The following is a 19347-nucleotide window of genomic DNA, read 5'->3' as shown; positions in this document are numbered from 1 at the left end:
CACATCCTGCTCTGTACTCAGTGGGGAGCCTGCTTGACTCTCTCTCTTCCTCTGCCCCTCCCCCCAACTTGTGCGCACGTGCTCTCTCTAAAAAAAAAAAATTCTACCATAAAAAATGCATTCCAAGTTGCCTTTGTCTTTTTAAATTTTATTTTTTCAAAGATTTTATTTATTTATTTGAGAGAGAGAGAGAGAGCATGCGCAAGGGAAGGGGGCAGACGGAGAGAGAGAAGCAGACTTCCCACTGAGCAGGGAGCCCAACATGGGGCTCGATCCCAGGACCCTGAGATCATGAGTTGAGCCAAAGGCAGACACTTAACCAACTAAGTCACCCAGGCACCCCTAAAATTTTTAATTCTGGGAAAATACACATAACAAAATTCACCATTTCAACCCTTTTAAATGAGCAGTTCCGTAGTGTTAAGTACACGGACATTGCTGTGCAACCAATCGCTAGCACCCTTTGCATCTTGCAAAACAGAAACTCTACACCTACTAACCAACAGCTCGTTCCCTCCCGCCCCCAGCCCATGGCATGTCTTCAAGGTTCACCCATCTGGTAGCAGGCGTCAGAATTTCCCTTCTCTTTGAAGTCGAATAATATTCAATTGTATACGTCAACCACATTTTGTTTATCCAAGTTCCTTGCACCTCTTTTTATATTATTCTCAGGAATCCTACTGACATATATCCTGTGAGAGAGAGCAGTGGTGCCCTGATCTGCTGGCCCACGAGAAGTCAAAGGGAAGAGACAAGCTAGGTCAGTTCACCTCTCCGACACCAGCCAGGTAGATGTGAAAGGGGATACTTCTTAAGAGTTGCTGCATCTTGATTTAAAAGCTCCCAGGTTTTATGTCTTTAGGGACATTCTGTGGTAAACCCAATTTGCCTGGTTAATCGTTCCATTTTATTAGTAACTACATACTTTCAAATCCTGCATTTTATATTAACCAGACTCTACTTATATGCTCAATGTTTATTCCAATATCTTAAAATACTCTCTTCAGACCAGAAAGATCCTTCCTTCCAACTGTTCAGATGTGGAAAGGAGTAAGTGGGAGGGCTGAGTGGAGGACCGTGATCATTTTTCTTTAGTTATTACAAAAAATCACTTAGAACAGATGTTAAAGGTCTCCACCACCTTCGCAGTCTGAAATTAGCACAGTCCTCAGAAGATCATTAGGCCTGGCCAAAATCAGCACAGAGGAGGGGAAGGTAGCCGATCAGCAGGAAGAGCTCTGTCTATGGCAGCACCAGCTCCAGGATGTGGAGCAAGACACGTCCCCTTCCTGAATTTTCTTAGGAGTGAAGCAAGACTAATAATAATAATGCTACCTAAGCCCCCTGCAGGTTCTTCCTCAGTCCCATGTGAGGACCGAGAGTCACTACTCCTCTCATAATGGCATCTCAGGATTTTAACTATGGTTCCTACTGCCTTTCCCTCCAGCTGCTGTCCCAGGCTGAATACACTCAACACGTGTCCATCTGCTCTCACTGTGAAGTCCTCTTCCTCTGGACTCACTGCAGTGCCTCTACTTAACAGCAACCAATCAACCGATCAAAGCCCAAGACTGTGGGGCACCTGGGTGGTTCTGTTGGTTAAGCGTCTGCCTTCGGCTCAGGTCATGATCCCAGGGTCCTGGGATGGAGCCCCAAGACGGGCTCCCTGCTCAGCGGGCAGTCTGCTTCTCCCTCTCCCTTTCCATCTGTGCTCTCTCTCTCAAATAAATAAATAAAATCTTAAAAAAAAAAAAAAAAGCCCAAGACTGGATTCTACGAAGGGGATGACCAGTGCTGAGCATACCAGAGGATAACACTTCAGGATTTTTGATATTGTCTTGAACATCCCAGCATCATGGGTTTAAAAAAATTTTTTTTAAGTTAACCATTTTACAATGATGATGCATGGGACTACACGTCTGAACCCTCACCCCAAAGAAGTTAAGGTTAAAATTCAGAGGTTTTGAACTTAGGGTTTCCTTAACTCAGGTTTGGTTTTTTTTTTTAAGAAAACATAATTCATTAAAACGAGACAGCATCTCTCTCAAACACACAACTCACAGGTGTAGGTGTGCCATGTCCCGAAGAGGCAACTTCATGCACAGGGCTGTGGATCCCAAACACCCGTAAGTAAGAATTCTGTGCAGCTCTAGCTCAATTATCCAGCTTCTGTGAGGCTCAACTTTCTCATACATAACTGAGGAATAACACCAAGGCTTTCGTGGCGTTGTCAGAGAGATTTTCTAAGAAGATGTAAAGCAGTAGCACAGTGCCTGGAATGAAGCCTCTGCTTAAAAAACAGGAACATTCCCTCGCTTTTCACATTGCTCCAAAAAGCAAGCAGTGTGTCCGTGGGCTTTACACCTTCATACTGATGGGACAGAGGAAGAGCTGGGAAGGGGAGAGAGGGTCGAGGAACCACCCCCCTCCACAAGAGCATGGGTCATGAATCAACTTTTCACAACGCATATGACAGGCGGTATTTGTGAATTTCACTATGAGGCTGATCATTTAAACAAGGATTACACACCCAGATTTAGCCAGGTTAGTCCATTTTATTAAGGAGGTTCAAGAACACTAAAACCAGCTGCAGTGTAAAGAATCACATTTCACCAGAGGCAGAGTAAGAGGGGCTTCCGAGATACCAGGCTAAATGAAAAATAGAAGGTAGAGAAAAGGACGTGTGGCCCATTACCATCTATCTAACAGGAGGTGAGGGCATAAATATGTAGTTGCTTAATAAATTTGTAAAAACGGAAGGTTATACTAAAAACTAATAAATGTGGTCGCCACAAGGGAGGAAGGAAACAGTGGGGAAGGCAGGGAAAGAAGCTTGAGAGACCTGACTCTGGAAGCACACAAATGGTCTACATAGTTACAAAGCAAAACTGATTTGAAAAAAGGCAATCCCTGAAGTTAAAAATGAAAGAAATCTAAATGTTTATTGAGTTGGTAGCTTAACCACACAAAGAAGGAATTATTTCAAGCAACTTTAAAATCAGGTAATTTGTTGGGGCGCCTGGGTGGCACAGTGGTTAAGCATCTGCCTTCGGCTCAGGGCGTGATCCCGGCATTGTGGGATCGAGCCCCACATCAGGCTCTTCTGCTATGAGCCTGCTTCTTCCTCTCCCACTCCCCCTGCTTGTGTTCCCTCTCTCGCTGGCTGTCTCTATCTCTGTCAAATAAATAAATAAAATCNNNNCTCCTCTGCTATGAGCCTGCTTCTTCCTCTCCCACTCCCCGCTTGTGTTCCCTCTCTCGCTGGCTGTCTCTATCTCTGTCGAATAAATAAATAAATAAAATCTTTAAAAATAAATAAATAAATAAATAAATAAATAAATAAATAAATAAAATCAGGTAATTTGTTCTTCTCTGGTCAGATATACTCTAGGGGGAAAAATTACTGCAAAAAAATTATTTTCAATAATTACATTATTTGTAAAGCTATTGTTATAGTTATTCTGAAATTATTATCCATAATAGTATAAAGCAAATAAATAATTACTTCAATATCATTAAGAACCAAAATTTTCAGCGTAAGAAAAAAAAAAAACTAAAAGAAGTTAAATAAGTCCTAGAGTCTAACTGGAATTGGAAATACCATATTAACTCATCTTTTTTTTTTTTTTTTAAGATTTTATTAATTTTATGTTTGACGGAGAGAGAGCACAGGCAGGGGGAGCAGCAAAGGGAGAGGAAGAAGCAGACTCCCCACTGAGTAGGGAGCCTGACATGGGACTTGATCCCAGGACCCCAGGATCATGACCCAAGCTGAAGGCAGACGCTGAACTGACGGAGCCACCCAGGTGCCCCAGTATAAATCTTAAAAAGAAAAAGGAAGGAAGGAAAGAAGGCAGACTTCCTTGCTAGCCCTTTTAATTAAAAAATGCTATAAATAACAAAGAATCCAGCATCAATAAACACCCTGAAAACCCAGATTACAGTTTCTAAATACCATTTTCCATCAAAAGGACAAGCCCTTTGGAGAAATGGCTAACTCTAAATATAAGGAAGGAAATGCAGAGAAGAGCCTGGAATAAAGAATACCAGAAGTCAAAGAGGCTATTAAAGGTACTGGGACTGTCAGAGAGGACACAAGAGTCAACCCAAAATTCTTCCCACTGCTCGGAAACAAGATAATTAGAGCATCAAAAAGAAGAACTGTAATGTACTAAAATATATAAAAAATATATATTTTAAAACCCCATGATTTAAACAAACAAAATAAAATCTCATTGCTCACTGTTAGAAGGTGAAACCAATTAATTATTCTGAAAGCTGGTTTTTAAAAGGTGTGTTGAGGGAACAGATTAAAGAATTTATTGTTTCTTCTATATGAACTGTATCTCCAGGTAACTAAGAGATGAGGAGAAGCCCAGTGTAATGCAGGAGGAAATATACATCATCATTTATGAAATATTCTTGCCATCAGTTTAGTCCTGAATCTGATTAAGTTTATATATCTTACTATCAGTTAATTACAAATATAGTAGTCAGGGAACATGTTGAACAAACTTGTAAGAATGCTCCAGAATATGGGAAATTCTACAGAGCTAACAACCTAGTAGTTTCTGAAGCACACTGGGGGTTGTGGGAGAATCCACAGAGAGGGAATTCATAGACTGAGAGATAGGAGATGCATCAACCAAATGTAATATATGAATTGTTTGGAAACTAGAGCTCGAACAAAACAATTATTAAAAAAATATGTGAGCAGGAAATTTGAATACTGGCTATCTGATATTAAGGAGTCATCGTTAATTTTTTTTTTTTTTTGGGTTAGTGGCATTGTAGTTTTGTTTTTAAGTGACTGTTCATCTTTTAGATACATACATACAGAGACCCATGGTTGAAAGGGTATGCCATCTGTGATTTGCTTCAAAATTCTCTGAAGGGAGAAGGAGAGAAAGAGTACTAATAAAATAGGACTGGCCACACACTGACTGGTGACACTCTGTGATAGCTAGCCAGGACTTTGTTATATTATTTTCCCTACTTTTGTATATGTTTGAAATTTTTGTATAATGAAAGCTCTGGGATTCTTTTAAGCAGAAATCCAAAAGGGCCTCTCTTCTGCTTCCCAGGATATTGCTTTTAAATAAAAAAATACAAGCTCTTAGAGGTTTTCTTAGGTGGTGTGGTGACTACAGACAAGACAATGGTCCCCTATGGGGCATGTACCTAGCTGCAATCTGTTTGAGTACCTTCTTCCCTTGAGGACAGAGCTGTATACCAGACCTGGGAAAATGTACTGGGCGGGGGGAGGGCGCACAGTGGAAAGAACAGGGCTCTGCAGATAATCCTGGTGTCAGACCGATGTCTTTGCCAAGAACTGTTTAATCCCCCTGAGCCTCTGCGAGATGTGGACAAGCCTCACCTCCCTGACAATGCTGCCATGACCATCACAAGAGCTAAAACATGAAGGACCAGGGCACGCCTGAGTAGCTCAGTCTGTTGATTCCAGCTCAGGTCATGATCTCATCTCAGGGTCATGAGATCGAGTCCTGCATCGGGGCTCCATGCTCATGGTGCAGCCTGATTAAGATTCTCTCTCTCCCTCTGCCTCCCCAACCTCCCCCACCCACACATGCTCTCTTTCTCTCTAAAAAAACAAAACAAAACAAAAACAAAAACAAAAACATGAAGGACCGAGCCCAGAGCCTGCACTTAAAACTGGCGCTTGAGTATTTATTCATTTATCAGTTCACCAAACATCTGAGGATATAACTCTGGGTCAGACTCCAGGGTAGGTGCGAGAGACACAAAGACACAGAAAACAGAAAAGGGGATTAATGATGACAGTGGGAAGAGCAATGTATTTAAGGTTCTGAACAGGTAAAATTTTTGGATCTAGAATTCTATATCCAGCAGCACTATCAATTAGGTGAAATAGACACATTTTTATAGCATTTAGTAACCATACACTACACATGCAAAAAAGGAAAGAAATCAAAGTCACCCAAGGAAAAGAAAGGTACCTCCCTCAAAAAAAAAAAAAAAATCCACACAAAAAAGGCTGGGATATTTGGAAGATTCTCAGTTGGGTAGCAAAGTTTTAATGACACAAGAATATACTTTCTCCCCAGTGGGCCCCACCATGCAACTTCTTTCCTTCAGAGGAACTGCATTTACACCATCATAAGATTATACATGCTGGATACCTGCTGCCATCTCCAAAAATCGACTTCTCAAGAAAGCACGAAAGTACAGATACAAAAAGATAGTTAATAGTATAACTAATCATGGTGAGAAGAAAACAGAAAGGGATGGAAGGTAACATGCTTGTGCTAAATTTATATGGTCTCACAGAACTGACCCAGATATATTGGTCAAAGTTGACAAGAAAAGTATTTGCTTAAAAGAAAATGGTCACAGTAGCTGAAAGAAGAGCCAGGGAGGGAGGAGCAAAGATTCTCCCCCCTTCATTTTATATGCTTCTGTTAGGCAAAATTTTAAAGATTATGTGCATTTATCACTTTAATGGTTTAAAAACTGCCATGGGAAACACCTTCTCTGCTAAAATATACTTAACCCACAAGATGGACAGTGAGTTTGCCAACATTTACTCTTCCCAAACACAGGAAAGATTCTGAGGTGGCTGTACTAGATACATTTCATTAGTCCTTTCCGGAAGCAGAGGCTTTATCCCAGGGAATATGTAAACCGGAGAAACATCGTGGGGTTAAGATAAAGACACAGAAGTAAAATCTGTTCCTAAGCTTCCTAAGCTAGAGAAACCAGGAGCGAGTAAGAGAGACATCACAGGAAATTTTCCCCAGGAGAAGCAGCAGCACTTAAAGTTGAACGGAAGGAACTGCTGGTGGCCAGAGAGGTGAGGGCGGGGGAGGGATGGGCAAAACAGGTGAAGGAGATTAAGAGGTACAAACTTCCTGTAACAAATTAGTCACAGGGATGTAAGGTACAGCATAGGGAATACAGGCGATAATACTGGAATAGCGTGGCATGGTGACAGATGGCGACAGCACTTACTGTGGTGAGCCCTGAGTGATGTATAAAATTATTGGATCACTGTGTTGTTGTACACCCGAAATTAATATAATACTGTCTGGCAATTATACTTCAGTATTTTTTTTAAAGTTTAATTAAAAAAAAAAAAAAGACAAAGCTGAATGAGGATTTCTGCAGTGGCATCATGGAGCCAGAGGCAAGAAAAAGAAACAAGAGATGGTCAACACGGAGATTCCGAAGGCACTCCTCAACCGCTGAGAGAGTGAGAAGCAACCAGGGTGAGTTGGGTGGCGCTCAGGCTGCAGAGACATTCTGAGACAGTGGCGGGGGTGGAGGGGATCTGAAAGCCAGAGGCAACCCCCTCTAAGTCACAGAAATAGCAAAGCACTGAAGGTGTAAACAGAGGACCAAGACACAGAGGACAGAAAGGGCTGAGTCCGAGTATGTTCTGCCACAGGCTAGCAGTTTCTAATCGTACTGAAATCATGGGGAGAAGAAGCTTCTGAGACATTCTAGTATACAGATGGCTGGTGGGAATTTAAAAGGCAGTACCCACTGAAACGGTCAGGGATCTTTTCTTCACGTGGTGTGCTGCTTTATTATTTCAGTGTAGTATAAGGCTTTCAGTGGTTCACTTGTGACACTGGTTTACCCAATCTGATTTTTATTATGTTCTCCTTATCTAAAAATTCTCCAACCATGGGCATTTTCAAAACTCTCAGTCTTAGGTTGAGAAGAAACTACTGGCTACCTGAGGAGAGAAGCAAAGGGTCTCCAGAGATTCTGTCAGTTTCCTCCTCATGCTCTGCCCTGTGTACCGCGTAAAAACATCTGGAATTTAAGAGCCAGAAGGGACTTCAGCATTTTTTTTCCCAACAAAATGCCTCGCTGAAGATGAGAACACAGAGGCAGACACTGGGCTCTGGGTGGGTATTTACTGAAGGGAAGAGTGAATGAAGTCGTTTCCAAGGTACCAGCAGAGCCTGAGCTAGAACCCTTGTCTGCTAGCTGCCTGGGGTCAGTCCCCTGGCCTCGTTATGGCTTCTGCTGCGTCCAAGGCATTTTTCAGCAGGATCAGAGAAAACACTTGCCCCACATTTATAAATAAATGCGTAAGCAGTCTGACAAAGCAATGGGTCCTGGAATACAATCAGGTTAATCAGAATTCTTCTTTGTCTCTAAAGGGGCAGCTCCCCTTTTTCCTCATGTAACATGCTCATTCAGTCACTCTGAGAAAGCACTAACTTTCTATGACAATCATGTGGAATCTGAAAACCATAACTTTGATATATGCTTTAGCATTTCCTACAGAAGCAGGAATTCCCAGGAGCTGCTACACTGCCAAAGAAGGCTGAAATGGAGTCTCACAGACAGAAAACATGAGAAAGAAGAGACTAGCCAAAGGGTTTTTCCCAACAGCTGAAAAATGCAAATTGTAAATAATCCGTAGACACGACTGACCAAAATCTCTTTGGGGCAAAATGGCTTTGAGGGCAAAGTGGCTTTGGGAAACCATTTTCTTTAATTAGAGAACATTCTTACTAGAATGAGAATGGTAATAGCACCTGTCTTTCAGGAAGGTTTCAAACTTCAGCGCTTACTTACGGGGACCAGATACCTACCAGGGAGCTTTTAAGTACTTTAGCATCCACTGTAAAGAAGGATTCTTCAAACACCACGCTAACCTGTATTTGTTCAGATTTCATGCCACCCAACCAAATCTTCTTCTCAAGCAAATTTACGTCCAGTCCAGTTTCCCAGAATCTAAGGGCTAGCTTTGTCCAGTTATTGACTATGGGCTCCTTGAATATTCTGGACACTGACTCCATCACAGACAAGAAAAGAAGCATGTGCTACCACAACAATGCAAACACCCGAAGGAGCTGATGCCCATTTCTGTGAGCACAGCTAACAGCCCCGGGGAGAAGCTTGGCTGCTGTGACAGCGCTCCCAGGGTCTCAGAGTCCACTCGCTAGAGCTAACAGAGGTGATGTGACGTTCAGAGCTGCAGCGGCCTTTCCCTCAACAGGGGTCCCCACAATCTGCACTGCACCTTCAATGAGGAAGGCCCGCATGTTTGTGTTTATACTTATGCCATTTTCCACCATATACTTCAGCCCCTTATTTTCTTCACAAGTATTAAACATTTAAAAAAAGAAAAGAAAAGGAAAGGAACAAAAGCAACACCGTATCAAGTTTACAGCTTATGGAGAAGTAAAATAGACAAAAGATCACAAAGGATGGGAGGGAGGTAAATGGAAAGAGATTATTGTAAGAGTCCTAGGTTGTCCATGACGTAGTGTGATTTTTCACCTGAAGATCCACTGTGATACAGGAAAGAGGCACATTATAATTTCTAGAGCAGTACTTGGACAACAGAAATATGTGAATCATAAATGACATTTAAAATTTTTTAAGAGCCACAATAAAAAAAAAAGGTGAAAAGAAACCAGTGAAGTTAATTTTAATACTATTTTATTTAGCCCAATATATCCAAAATATTATCATTTCAACATGTCATCAATTCTTCAAAATCTGATGTGTATTTTAAATCGACAACACATCTCAGTCTGGACTAGCCATACTTGAAGTACTCAATAGCCACACGTGGCTGGTGGCTATGGTACTGGAGAGGGCTGTTCTATACCAGGGGTCAGCAAATTGTTCTGTAAAGGGACAGACAGTATCCAAATTGAGTTTTGTGGGTCACGCAGTCTCTGTCAACCTACCCAAATCTGCCAATGTAAGGCAAAGCAGCCAGAGGCAATACGTAAATTAACAAGCGTGGCTGTGTTCCAATAAAACTTTATAAAAACATGTGGACCGGATTTGGCCTATGGGCTCTAGTTTGTCAACCACTACTCTGGAGCAACGACTGAAAAAAGAACACAAAGAGGTATAAGTGAAAAAGTCAACAGAGAATATAAACAGGATGCTAAAATATCAGCAAATACTAACTAATATACAATTCATCCAAAAGGCAACAGAAAAAAAAAAAGGGACAAAACCCAAGCAGGACAAATAGAAAACAAATACCAAGATGGGAGGCAGACCTACCTGTATCACTCACTAGATTAAATGTAAAAGAAAGGGGGTGGCAGGATGAATAAAATAGCAAGACCCAAGTATATGCTGTTTATAAGAAACACACTTTATAAAGACAAACAAGTTACCAGTAAAAGGCTGAACGAGAAAATACTATGCAAACACCAAGGATAAGAAAAAAGAGCACCAATATTAATTATAAGACAAAATAAATATCAAAAAAAGATTATTACTAGATATCAAGAGGAATTGTCCATACTGACAAAAGGGGCAATTCATTAAGAAGGCATATAGCATTCCTTAATAGAAAAATATCTATCAAAAGAGTTGCAAAATACCTGGAACAAGAAATTGATATCATTAGATGGAAAAACAGATTTACAACCACAGCTGGAAACTTCAACACCTCTCTCAGTAGGTGAAAGAAAAAGTAGACCCCCTCCCACTCCCAAAAAAATCAGTAAGGATATAGACTTGAGCACCACAAACCAACATAACCTGCAATGACAACAATAAAATGTTACACCCATTCGAGTGCATGTGGAATGTTCACCAAACAGACCATATGCCGGGCCATAAAACCACTGTCAATAATTACCAAAGAAGTTCTAAATAACTTCTGGGTCAAAGAAGAAAGCACAAGAAAAATTAGAAAATACCTTCTAAAAGACAATCGTAAAAAGACAACCTATCAAAATCTGAGGGATGTGGCTAAGCAGTCTAAAGGAAAATTTACAGCTTTAAATGCTTTTATTAGAACAGAAGAAATATATAAAAATCAATTGGTTAATAAGCTCCCATGTTAAGAAGCTAGCTAAGAATAACATCAAAATACAAAACAAGAAATAATAAGAACAAGGATATAAATAAATGAAAAAAAGGAAGACAGAAAAACCAATAAAAAGTTGGTTCTTTGAAAGAATTAATTCATAAACACCTAGCAAGGAAAAGAGTGAGTAAACACATATTACCAATATCGGGAATTTTTAAAGGGACATAATTATAGATCCTACAGATATAAAAATTATAAGGGAATATTTTGAGCTAATAATTTTATGCTAACAAATGTGACAATTTAAATGAAATGAAATATTCCTTGAAAGACATGAATTACTAGAAGTGATCCAAGAAGAAACAGAAAATCTACACAATCCTGTATCTATTACAGAAATTAAGTCCATAATCAAAAGCATTCCACTAAAAAACTTTAAGCCCAAATGTCTTCACTGGTAAACTCTACCAAAACTTAAAAAAACAAAAAGAAAAACAAAACCACCCTATACACACTGTTGGAAAATAACAAAAGTGGAACTTCTTAACTATTTTTATGAGGTCAGCATAAACCTGATAACCAAAACTTGACAAAGATTTTAAAAAAGAAAAAATTCCAATCCAGTATTTCTCACAAACAAAGATATAAAAATACTTAAACACTAACACATCAAGTCCAGCAGCACATAAGAAGGATAATAATACATCAGGACCAACTAAGATTTCTCTCAGGAATACAAATCTGATTAAGCATTCAAAAACCAATTGATGTCATTCAAAATACTAAAAAATAAAGGACAAAACCATACAACAACTTAAAAAGATAGAGAAAGGACATATGAAAATATTCAACATCTATTCAAACTTTCAGCAAACTGGAAATGGAAGGGAACTTCCTAAACCCAAGAGAGGACTAAGTGGACAATCTAAGAGCCAGGCTTCCTGGGGAAACACTGGACTTCCCCTCTCTAGTACTGGAAACAAGACAAGGATATCCACCCTTCCACTTCTATTTGACAATATACCAGAGGTGCTAGTCAGTGCAATCAGGCAAGAAAAAGAAAAGACAAAAAGACTGGAAAAGAAATAAAACTGTTGTTAATAGCATGCCAACAGGATTGGGTGCATAAAAAACCCTGTGGAATATATATTTTTTAAAATCTATCAGAATAAGTCAATTTTAAAAGGTTGTAGAACACAAAGTCGATATACAACAATAGGTCTATATAGAAACAGCAAACAATTTGAAGATGCAATTTAAGAAACAGTTCCATTTACAATAGCATCATTAATATAAAATAGTTAAGAAGAAAATTAACATTAGACTTCTAAGACTTCTACAGTAAAAGCTACAAAACAGGCTGAATGAAGAAAGAGGTAAAAGGACTGTAAAATTTGAGTGGAATACAAAGGATCTAGAACAGCCAAAACAATCTGACAAAGAATAACAATGTTGGAGGGTTTATGCTACCTGATTTTAAGACTTACTATAAAGCCACAGAAATAAGAAAGTGTGGTATTGGCACAAGAATGGGCATAAAAATGATTGGAACAAAACAGTCTAGAAATAGACCTAGACATACATGGTCAATTTATTTTTGACAGAAATGCCAAGTCAATCCAATGAGGAAAGAGAAGTCTTTTTAACAAACATTGCTAGAACAAGTGGATATTCATATTAAAAAAAATAACACCTAAATCGTGACTCCTATTTCATTCCATATATAAAATTCATTTGAAATGGGTCATGATTTAAATGGAAAAACTAAAACTATAAATCTTCTGGAAGAAAAGCAGTGCAACCTGAGAGTAGGCAGATTTAACCATAAAAGAAAAAAAATCATAGACATGACTCCAACAAAATTAAAAATATCTGCTCATCAAAATCACTAACAAGATGAATATGCAACCAGACTCGAAAAACACATTTGCAGCACAAACATCTCTCTGACAAAGGATGTGTCTCCAGAATACATAGAAGAAGTCCCACTGATCAAGAGTAAAAGGACAAAAACTGAATCAGAAACTGGGCAAGAGGCTTATATATCTACCTCAAAACGAAGATATCTGAATGGCCAACCAGCACACAGAAAGGTGGTCAACATCATTAGTCACCAGAGAAATGCAAATTCAGACCACCATGCAACATCCATCTCATACTCTCTAGAAAGGCTGAAATAAACAAGACTGACAGCACTACACGTTGGCAAGGGTGTAGCACAGCTGGAACAGTCACACAATACTGGTGCTACGGTATAAAACGGTACATGCAGTTTGGAGAACCGTTCGGTTCTTCTCATAAAGTTTAACACACACACACCCTGAGAACCAACAATGCTACTCCTAGGTACTGACTCAAGAGGAATGCAAACATACAGCCACAAGAACTTTTTTATAGAAATGTTCACAGCAACCTTACACAGAATAGTCTCAAACCGGAAACAACCCAAACGTCCACCAAGAGCAGAAGAGGTAAATGCTGTATATTCGTAGAGTGGAATACTACTGGACAATGAAATAATAACAAACTCCTGATATACACAAAATCAAGGGGGAATTTCAAAAACATGTTAAGTGAGGAGTGCCTGGGTGGCTCTTGGTTTTGGCTCAGATCATGATCTCAGAATGGTGAGATCAAGCCCCATGTTTGGCTCCACGCTCAGCATGGAGTCTGCTTGAGATTCTTTTCCCCTCCCTCTCCCTCTGCTCCTCCCCCACTCAGGTGCTCTCTCTAAATAAAAACTTAAAAAAAAGTTAAGTGAAAGGAGCCAAACACAATACAATATTATTCCCAATATGACTCCATTTTTTATAAATTCCAAGAATAATCAAAATTAATGCACAGTCACAGATACGAAAAATGGATGTTTAGGGCAGTAGAGGCTTGGGATTGCTTGGAAAGGGACACTAGGAAATTTTGTGAGAAGACAGAACTGTTCTATGCCTTGCTTTGGGTGGTGGATACACTGCTGTATATAACTCTTAAAACTCTGAACACACATTTCAGATCTGTTCATTTTATTGCATATTAATTATGTCTCGATTATTTTTAAGTAGGCTTCAAACGCAGCATGAAGCCCAATGAGGGGCCCAAACCCACAACCCTAAGATCAAGAACCGAGCTGAGATCAAGAGTCAGAAGCTTAACTGACTGAGCCACACAGGCTCCCCTATATCTCAAAATTTTTAAATCTCTAAAAAGCCATTTAAAAATCATAGAGGGCAATCCAAAATATTAACAGTGGTAGCTTCTAGGTGATGGGATTATGGCTAATCTTTTCTTCTGTCAGTTCACACTTTTCTAATCTTTATCATTTTCTGTTATGAACTTTTGCCCCATTTTCTATACCCACATTTTGTCATTTCACAAAGATACAACACGTGACCACCAGTATGTATCTTCCGAAGGAGGGATTATGGATAATGAGGGGAAGTATGTCAAGTTCTCTTCCTACAGCAGGCATGTGGTTCAGTGTCTCCCAGGGATCTGAAATGAGGTCAGAAGCCCAGACAGGGGCATCACGGTGGACTGCGGGGAGGATGAGAATGTCGACTGGACCCAGATGAGTTCAGCTCTGAGCCTGGTTCCTTCACTGAACTGGTGGTTGGATCGCAGAGCCTCTGCTTCCACACCCCTGAAATGGGAATGACACGTATCCTGTGTCCCTCAAGAGGGTTCTGCAAGTTTGTTAACCACAAGAGCTGCAGGTCTATGTGGCACAGAAGGAACTCGGGTAGCAGTCACTTCTGATATTATGTGGAAAGTTACTTAAAAAAAACTCTCGAAAGTCAGATTTAGGACTTAAAATCCTGTGAGAAGCAGGAAGAAATGCTATTGCTCCAACAACTCTGCCCTTTTATTCAGCAGTCGAGAACTCTTACCTATTGGTGTGGTAGTAGTGGTTCTGCAGAGCATAGGATATGCACTGAGTGTTCAACCGCTTTCTCTCGACCTCCTGCCAAGTGTCTTCTGTCCACTTTCTCTTGCTCTGCTTCTCCTCGTGTTTTTTCCCCACATAGTCGGCATAGGTCTGGATCCGATAGCTTTCTGCATATTTGCTGGTATTGACAGCTACAAGGAAAAGAAAAAATCTGTATAAAAAAAGTCTGGCCTAGCCCTAGAGATGTCACTTTTGCAAGGTGGCCTGAGGTCACAAAGAAACCAGAGATGCGGGTCTGAGTTCTGACCCCAGCTCTGCCATCGAGAAGCCAGCGGAGGGGCGGGGGTGGTTGGGAATGTCCCACGGGCTCCCCAAATCTCAGTGTTCTCATCTGGAGAAAAGAGTCACTGTACCCCAATCTTCCTGATGGCCTGAGAGTGCTCTGTAAACTATAAAGAACCATAATGGTGGTAATTGAAAGGTATTTGCAGGTAACATTACTGCCTGAAAATTACTCATTTTCAGTGTAAGAAAATGGAAAAAAAAAAAAAGCCCCACTAAAGGAAAACTGTAAACCCTTACTTGTTAAAAATGAAAATGAAAGCAATATTGACAGCAGAGCTGACCACTGGGTCCGAAACTGAAGGTCTACCCCATGTCTGTGCCCGGGGTTTTGCCCAGTCATCTCACAGTTCCTCCCTCAGCAAGGGAGGAAGTGCCGAGGGGTGGCTGCCATGGGCCACACCGAGGGTCAGCAGCAGTTCTGGGGTGCAAAGCCAGGCCGCTCCGACTCTAAGGCCAGGGCCTTTCTTGTCACTCTGCACCTCACTTTGAACTCCGCAAATTCAAGAGATCCCCACCATACTTGAGACACGCCTCTTCTCCATCCGTTTTTAAAGACTGCTAATTCTCTGTAATGTGCCTCTGGCTGGCAGGGGCACTTGAAAGCTGGAGCTTATTCCCATCCTGGTGCTAACATTTCACTAAGGCCAGGTCAGTTTCCTGATAGTCTTTGCTGCCTGCTTCTCGGAGGCCGGTGGACAGAATGCGCTGGGAGCGTGGGAGTGAGGATCCACGGGAGACCTGTGAGCAGAGGGGCAGCCATTCGCTGGTTCTGGCTCCCGCAGTTGGAGCATATACTCTCCCAGCCCGCCATCACTACCACCAGTTACTACCCACACTGGGAGCGAGACAGTGGGAGGCTGGCCGTGCTGGCCGGGGTCCTTAGGAGCAGACTTGGTACCTGGGCTGCTGCAAAAGCACCATGATGTCTAAAACACAGAGTCCGTGTACCCACTCCTAGCAATGTTCTTGGTATGGAGTCATTCTCACTAGATAGCGTGTGAATGAATGCACGGCAGAATACAAGTGGTGACAAGCACGTGGTCCCTCAGCACATCAGTGCCAGACAAGAGACTCGAGTACATCAGGGACCTTAAGTCAGAGGGCAAGACAATCCTATGAGAGGAGAAGCTCCACATACCCAACACCTGACATTTTTCATCTTTGCTCCAAGTGGACCAGATTTGCCTTAAACTTCTAAGCACGACTGTGGTTTACAGAATGTCATGCCCTAAATGTGTGGCCATCTAAGGAGCAATACATAACAACAACCACCACGAAACAAGAAAAAAAAACCCCAATACTCTTTAAAAAACACAAATTTTCACTAAGAAGTTTGCATAACTTTTCAAATATCCACTCTAGAGTTAAAGAGAAAAAAGGGGGCGGTGGGGGAACCCCAGAATATTACAGAACTTCCCTATTACACAAAGTCTCCCAAGGAAGGAATATGAGTTACTGAAATGTGAGCTCAAAGCAGCGTGCTCTGACTCACTCCCAGGGAGACAAACAGAAAAAAGCATCCAGTTCGGGAGATGTGTGACTGACCAAAGTCACTCCTTAGCACAGAACCACAGAACCTGGGTCATTTCTCGAAAATCTTACTCCTTGGGACAGCTACTTCTCTTGCTTTCAACAGTCCACATTTCTGACTTTCTCCACTCATTTAACCAGCTGACCATTTAAATATCCCACAAACACCAACCACCCGTGCTTCCGCCTGGCAACTGCTCACTGTCCCAGGGACCATGTTAGATATTTGGTAAAACAAGACAAGATTTCCACCCTCTTAAGCTTATCCCGTCACCCGCAAACTTCATGTAGGGATGATTTCCCTATGAGCATATCACTTTCTTACTAATACAGGTTAAACTGTCAGTGAGATCCATAAAGCGAACCCACAGATTCTACCATTATTATTTGGTCCTGATTGTTGGCAAAAGAGGATCTCCTGGACTTTCCTGCTTGAGATCCATTCTTTATTCCAGCAGGTTTATTCTGTTGGCAGGCCCCAAAGGGATGACATCTGCAATAATCCCTCTCTCGAGTTTCACTTGGACTCCCAAGTAAAAGAGAAGGCTTGAGTCAATATTCCCCATGAAGGCAAAGGTGATGATAGGGTCATAAAGGAGCCAAGATGATCTATTTAACAGTATCCGGTTGTTTCCAATAATTGAGCTCGCAGCCCCACAGACAAACGTTACAAACAACTCCCTAACCACGGTGGGGAATTTATCCCAGCACATGTGGAATTAGGATCACTTAAAAGGGGAAACAAATAACAACCCACTTTTCACCGCTGGCCTTCACATGGTAGTCATTTACCAGCATTCCTTCACGTCCCAGCAGCTCTGGAGCTCGGCCTTTAATCTGGAAGCCAAGCTCTGGCTCTAAGCCATCCCCCCTCAAATGGATGAATCAGCAAAATGAATTGGCTGTCAGCTGTGTCCTCCAGTGATTTCAGCTCGCCTGTCAGAAGCGGCATGTAGCAGGCTGCCTGGTAACACTAACCTTTTCCAAATTTGTCAGGGAAATGATTCAAGGCCATCTTTCGGTTGTGCCACTTGGTTAGAGCCTCTGGGGAAACGCACATGCTGACGGCCCTCCCGGCTTCCTGGTAGGTGAGCAAGGGCAGCTCCCCTCACGTGGGCTCACCGGCTCACAGCGGCCCCACACCAGGTCTGCTCATCTCCTGACACTCTGCAACCATTACAGCATTTCGCCTCCACAAGGGCCCCGTGAGGAAGGGATGCTAGTCACCGCACAGATATAGAGACTGAGATCAGGGAAGCTAGGCTGCTTGCCGAAAGTCTTGTAGGTAAGCCACAAAGCCAGTTTGGAACTAAGACATAACTTTTTTTTTTTTTTTAATAATACTGCCACGTGTCCACCATATTTAGTTTTTATGTATTTATGTGTTTATCTAGACTGACAATTGTCTTCTAAAATGTACTCCTTACTAGGAGTTTTAAAGAATTACTTAAAATGTTTTAGATTTTTCTTCCTAAAAGTTAAGAACTTTCCATTACTGTCAGGCAAAGTCACTCCAACTAAGTTGACAGAGATACATTAGGATTATGGACGAGATGACTTAAGATATAGATTCCTTCCTAAATTCATCTATAGATTTTACTGCAACTCCAATAAAAAGAACTTCTACATTTTAATAAGACACTGAAAAAATTAAAAATAAAATTTAAAAAAATCTCAGTAGAAAACAGAGCAGGGTTAGTCAGGGACTGGGGGAGAAGATCAACTGTAAAGGGGATGAGGGAATTATGCGGGTGATGGAACCATCCTATATCTTCACTGTGGTGGTGGTTACATGACTGTATGCATTTACTGAAACAGCTGTACAATAAAGAGGGTAGCTTTACTGTACAGAAATTATACCCCAATTATTCTGTGGAACTGGAAAGGTTAATTCCAAAAGTTAAACAGAAGAACAAATGGGCCAACAGTGGCCCAGACCTTTCTGAAGAAGAGTAAGGAAGGGGGACATGCCTGGTAGCTATAAAAGGTTATTGCAAACCCAGAGTAACTAAGATGGTGTGGCAATGGTACAGAGATCAGCAAACTGACCAGCAATATAGAAGAGCCTAGAGGAGCGCCTGGGTGGCACAGCGGTTGAGCGTCTGCCTTCGGCTCAGGGCGTGATCCCAGCGTTGTGGGATCGAGCCCCACATCAGGCTTCCTCTGCTATGAGCCTGCTTCTTCCTCTCCCACTCCCCCTGCTTGTGTTCCCTCTCTCGCTGGCTGTCGCTATCTGTCGAATAAATAAATAAAATCTTTAAAAAAAAAAAAAAGAAGAAGAGCCTAGAAACAGACTTACGCATCTGTGAAACTTTGATTTTTGACAGAGACAGCATGACAGAGAATGTGGAAAAGGAAAAGTTGGAAAAATTGTTTATCCATAGCAAAAAAATGAAATTGGACTCTTAGTCACACCATGCTGAAAAATCAACTCCAGATGGATGAAGAACTGAAATGTCAAAAGCAAACTTTGAAAACTTGAAAAGAAAATATAAGTGAATATCTTTCTGAGCTTGAAGTAGGAAAGAATTTATGAAGATACAAACCGTGTTAAGAATTCATAAAAGGTCAATGAGTATGACTCCATTAAATTAAAATTTCTGTCCATCAGCAGACACTTCAGAGAGTGAAGACAGTCCACAAACTGGAAGAAGATATTTGTAATGCATGGAACTGGTGAAGGATTAGCACCAGAATCCATAAAAACGCCTACAAAACGAGAAGAAAACCCGCCACAAAAAAATGGGCAAAGACGTGAAAAGTATGCATAGTCATTTCATAGCAAAGGAAGTGTACAATGCCAATA

The 19347-nt window shown here is 41.1% G+C and overlaps 1 protein-coding gene across 1 annotated transcript in view; it reads right to left on the bottom strand.

The window, feature by feature from the left end:
• PARN (poly(A)-specific ribonuclease) overlaps nt 1–19347 on the bottom strand; it is a 152471-nt gene that overhangs the window by 28144 nt on the left and 104980 nt on the right. The window contains 1 exon segment of the mRNA XM_002918065.4: nt 14668–14857. Within this exon segment, the coding sequence (XP_002918111.1) occupies nt 14668–14857 (190 nt within the window).

Source organism: Ailuropoda melanoleuca, chromosome 10 (genome assembly GCF_002007445.2).
Source record: "Ailuropoda melanoleuca isolate Jingjing chromosome 10, ASM200744v2, whole genome shotgun sequence".
Taxonomy (NCBI): Eukaryota; Metazoa; Chordata; class Mammalia; order Carnivora; family Ursidae; genus Ailuropoda; species Ailuropoda melanoleuca.
Note: the sequence above shows the minus strand (reverse complement) of the source record. Positions and strands in the feature narration are given on the sequence as shown.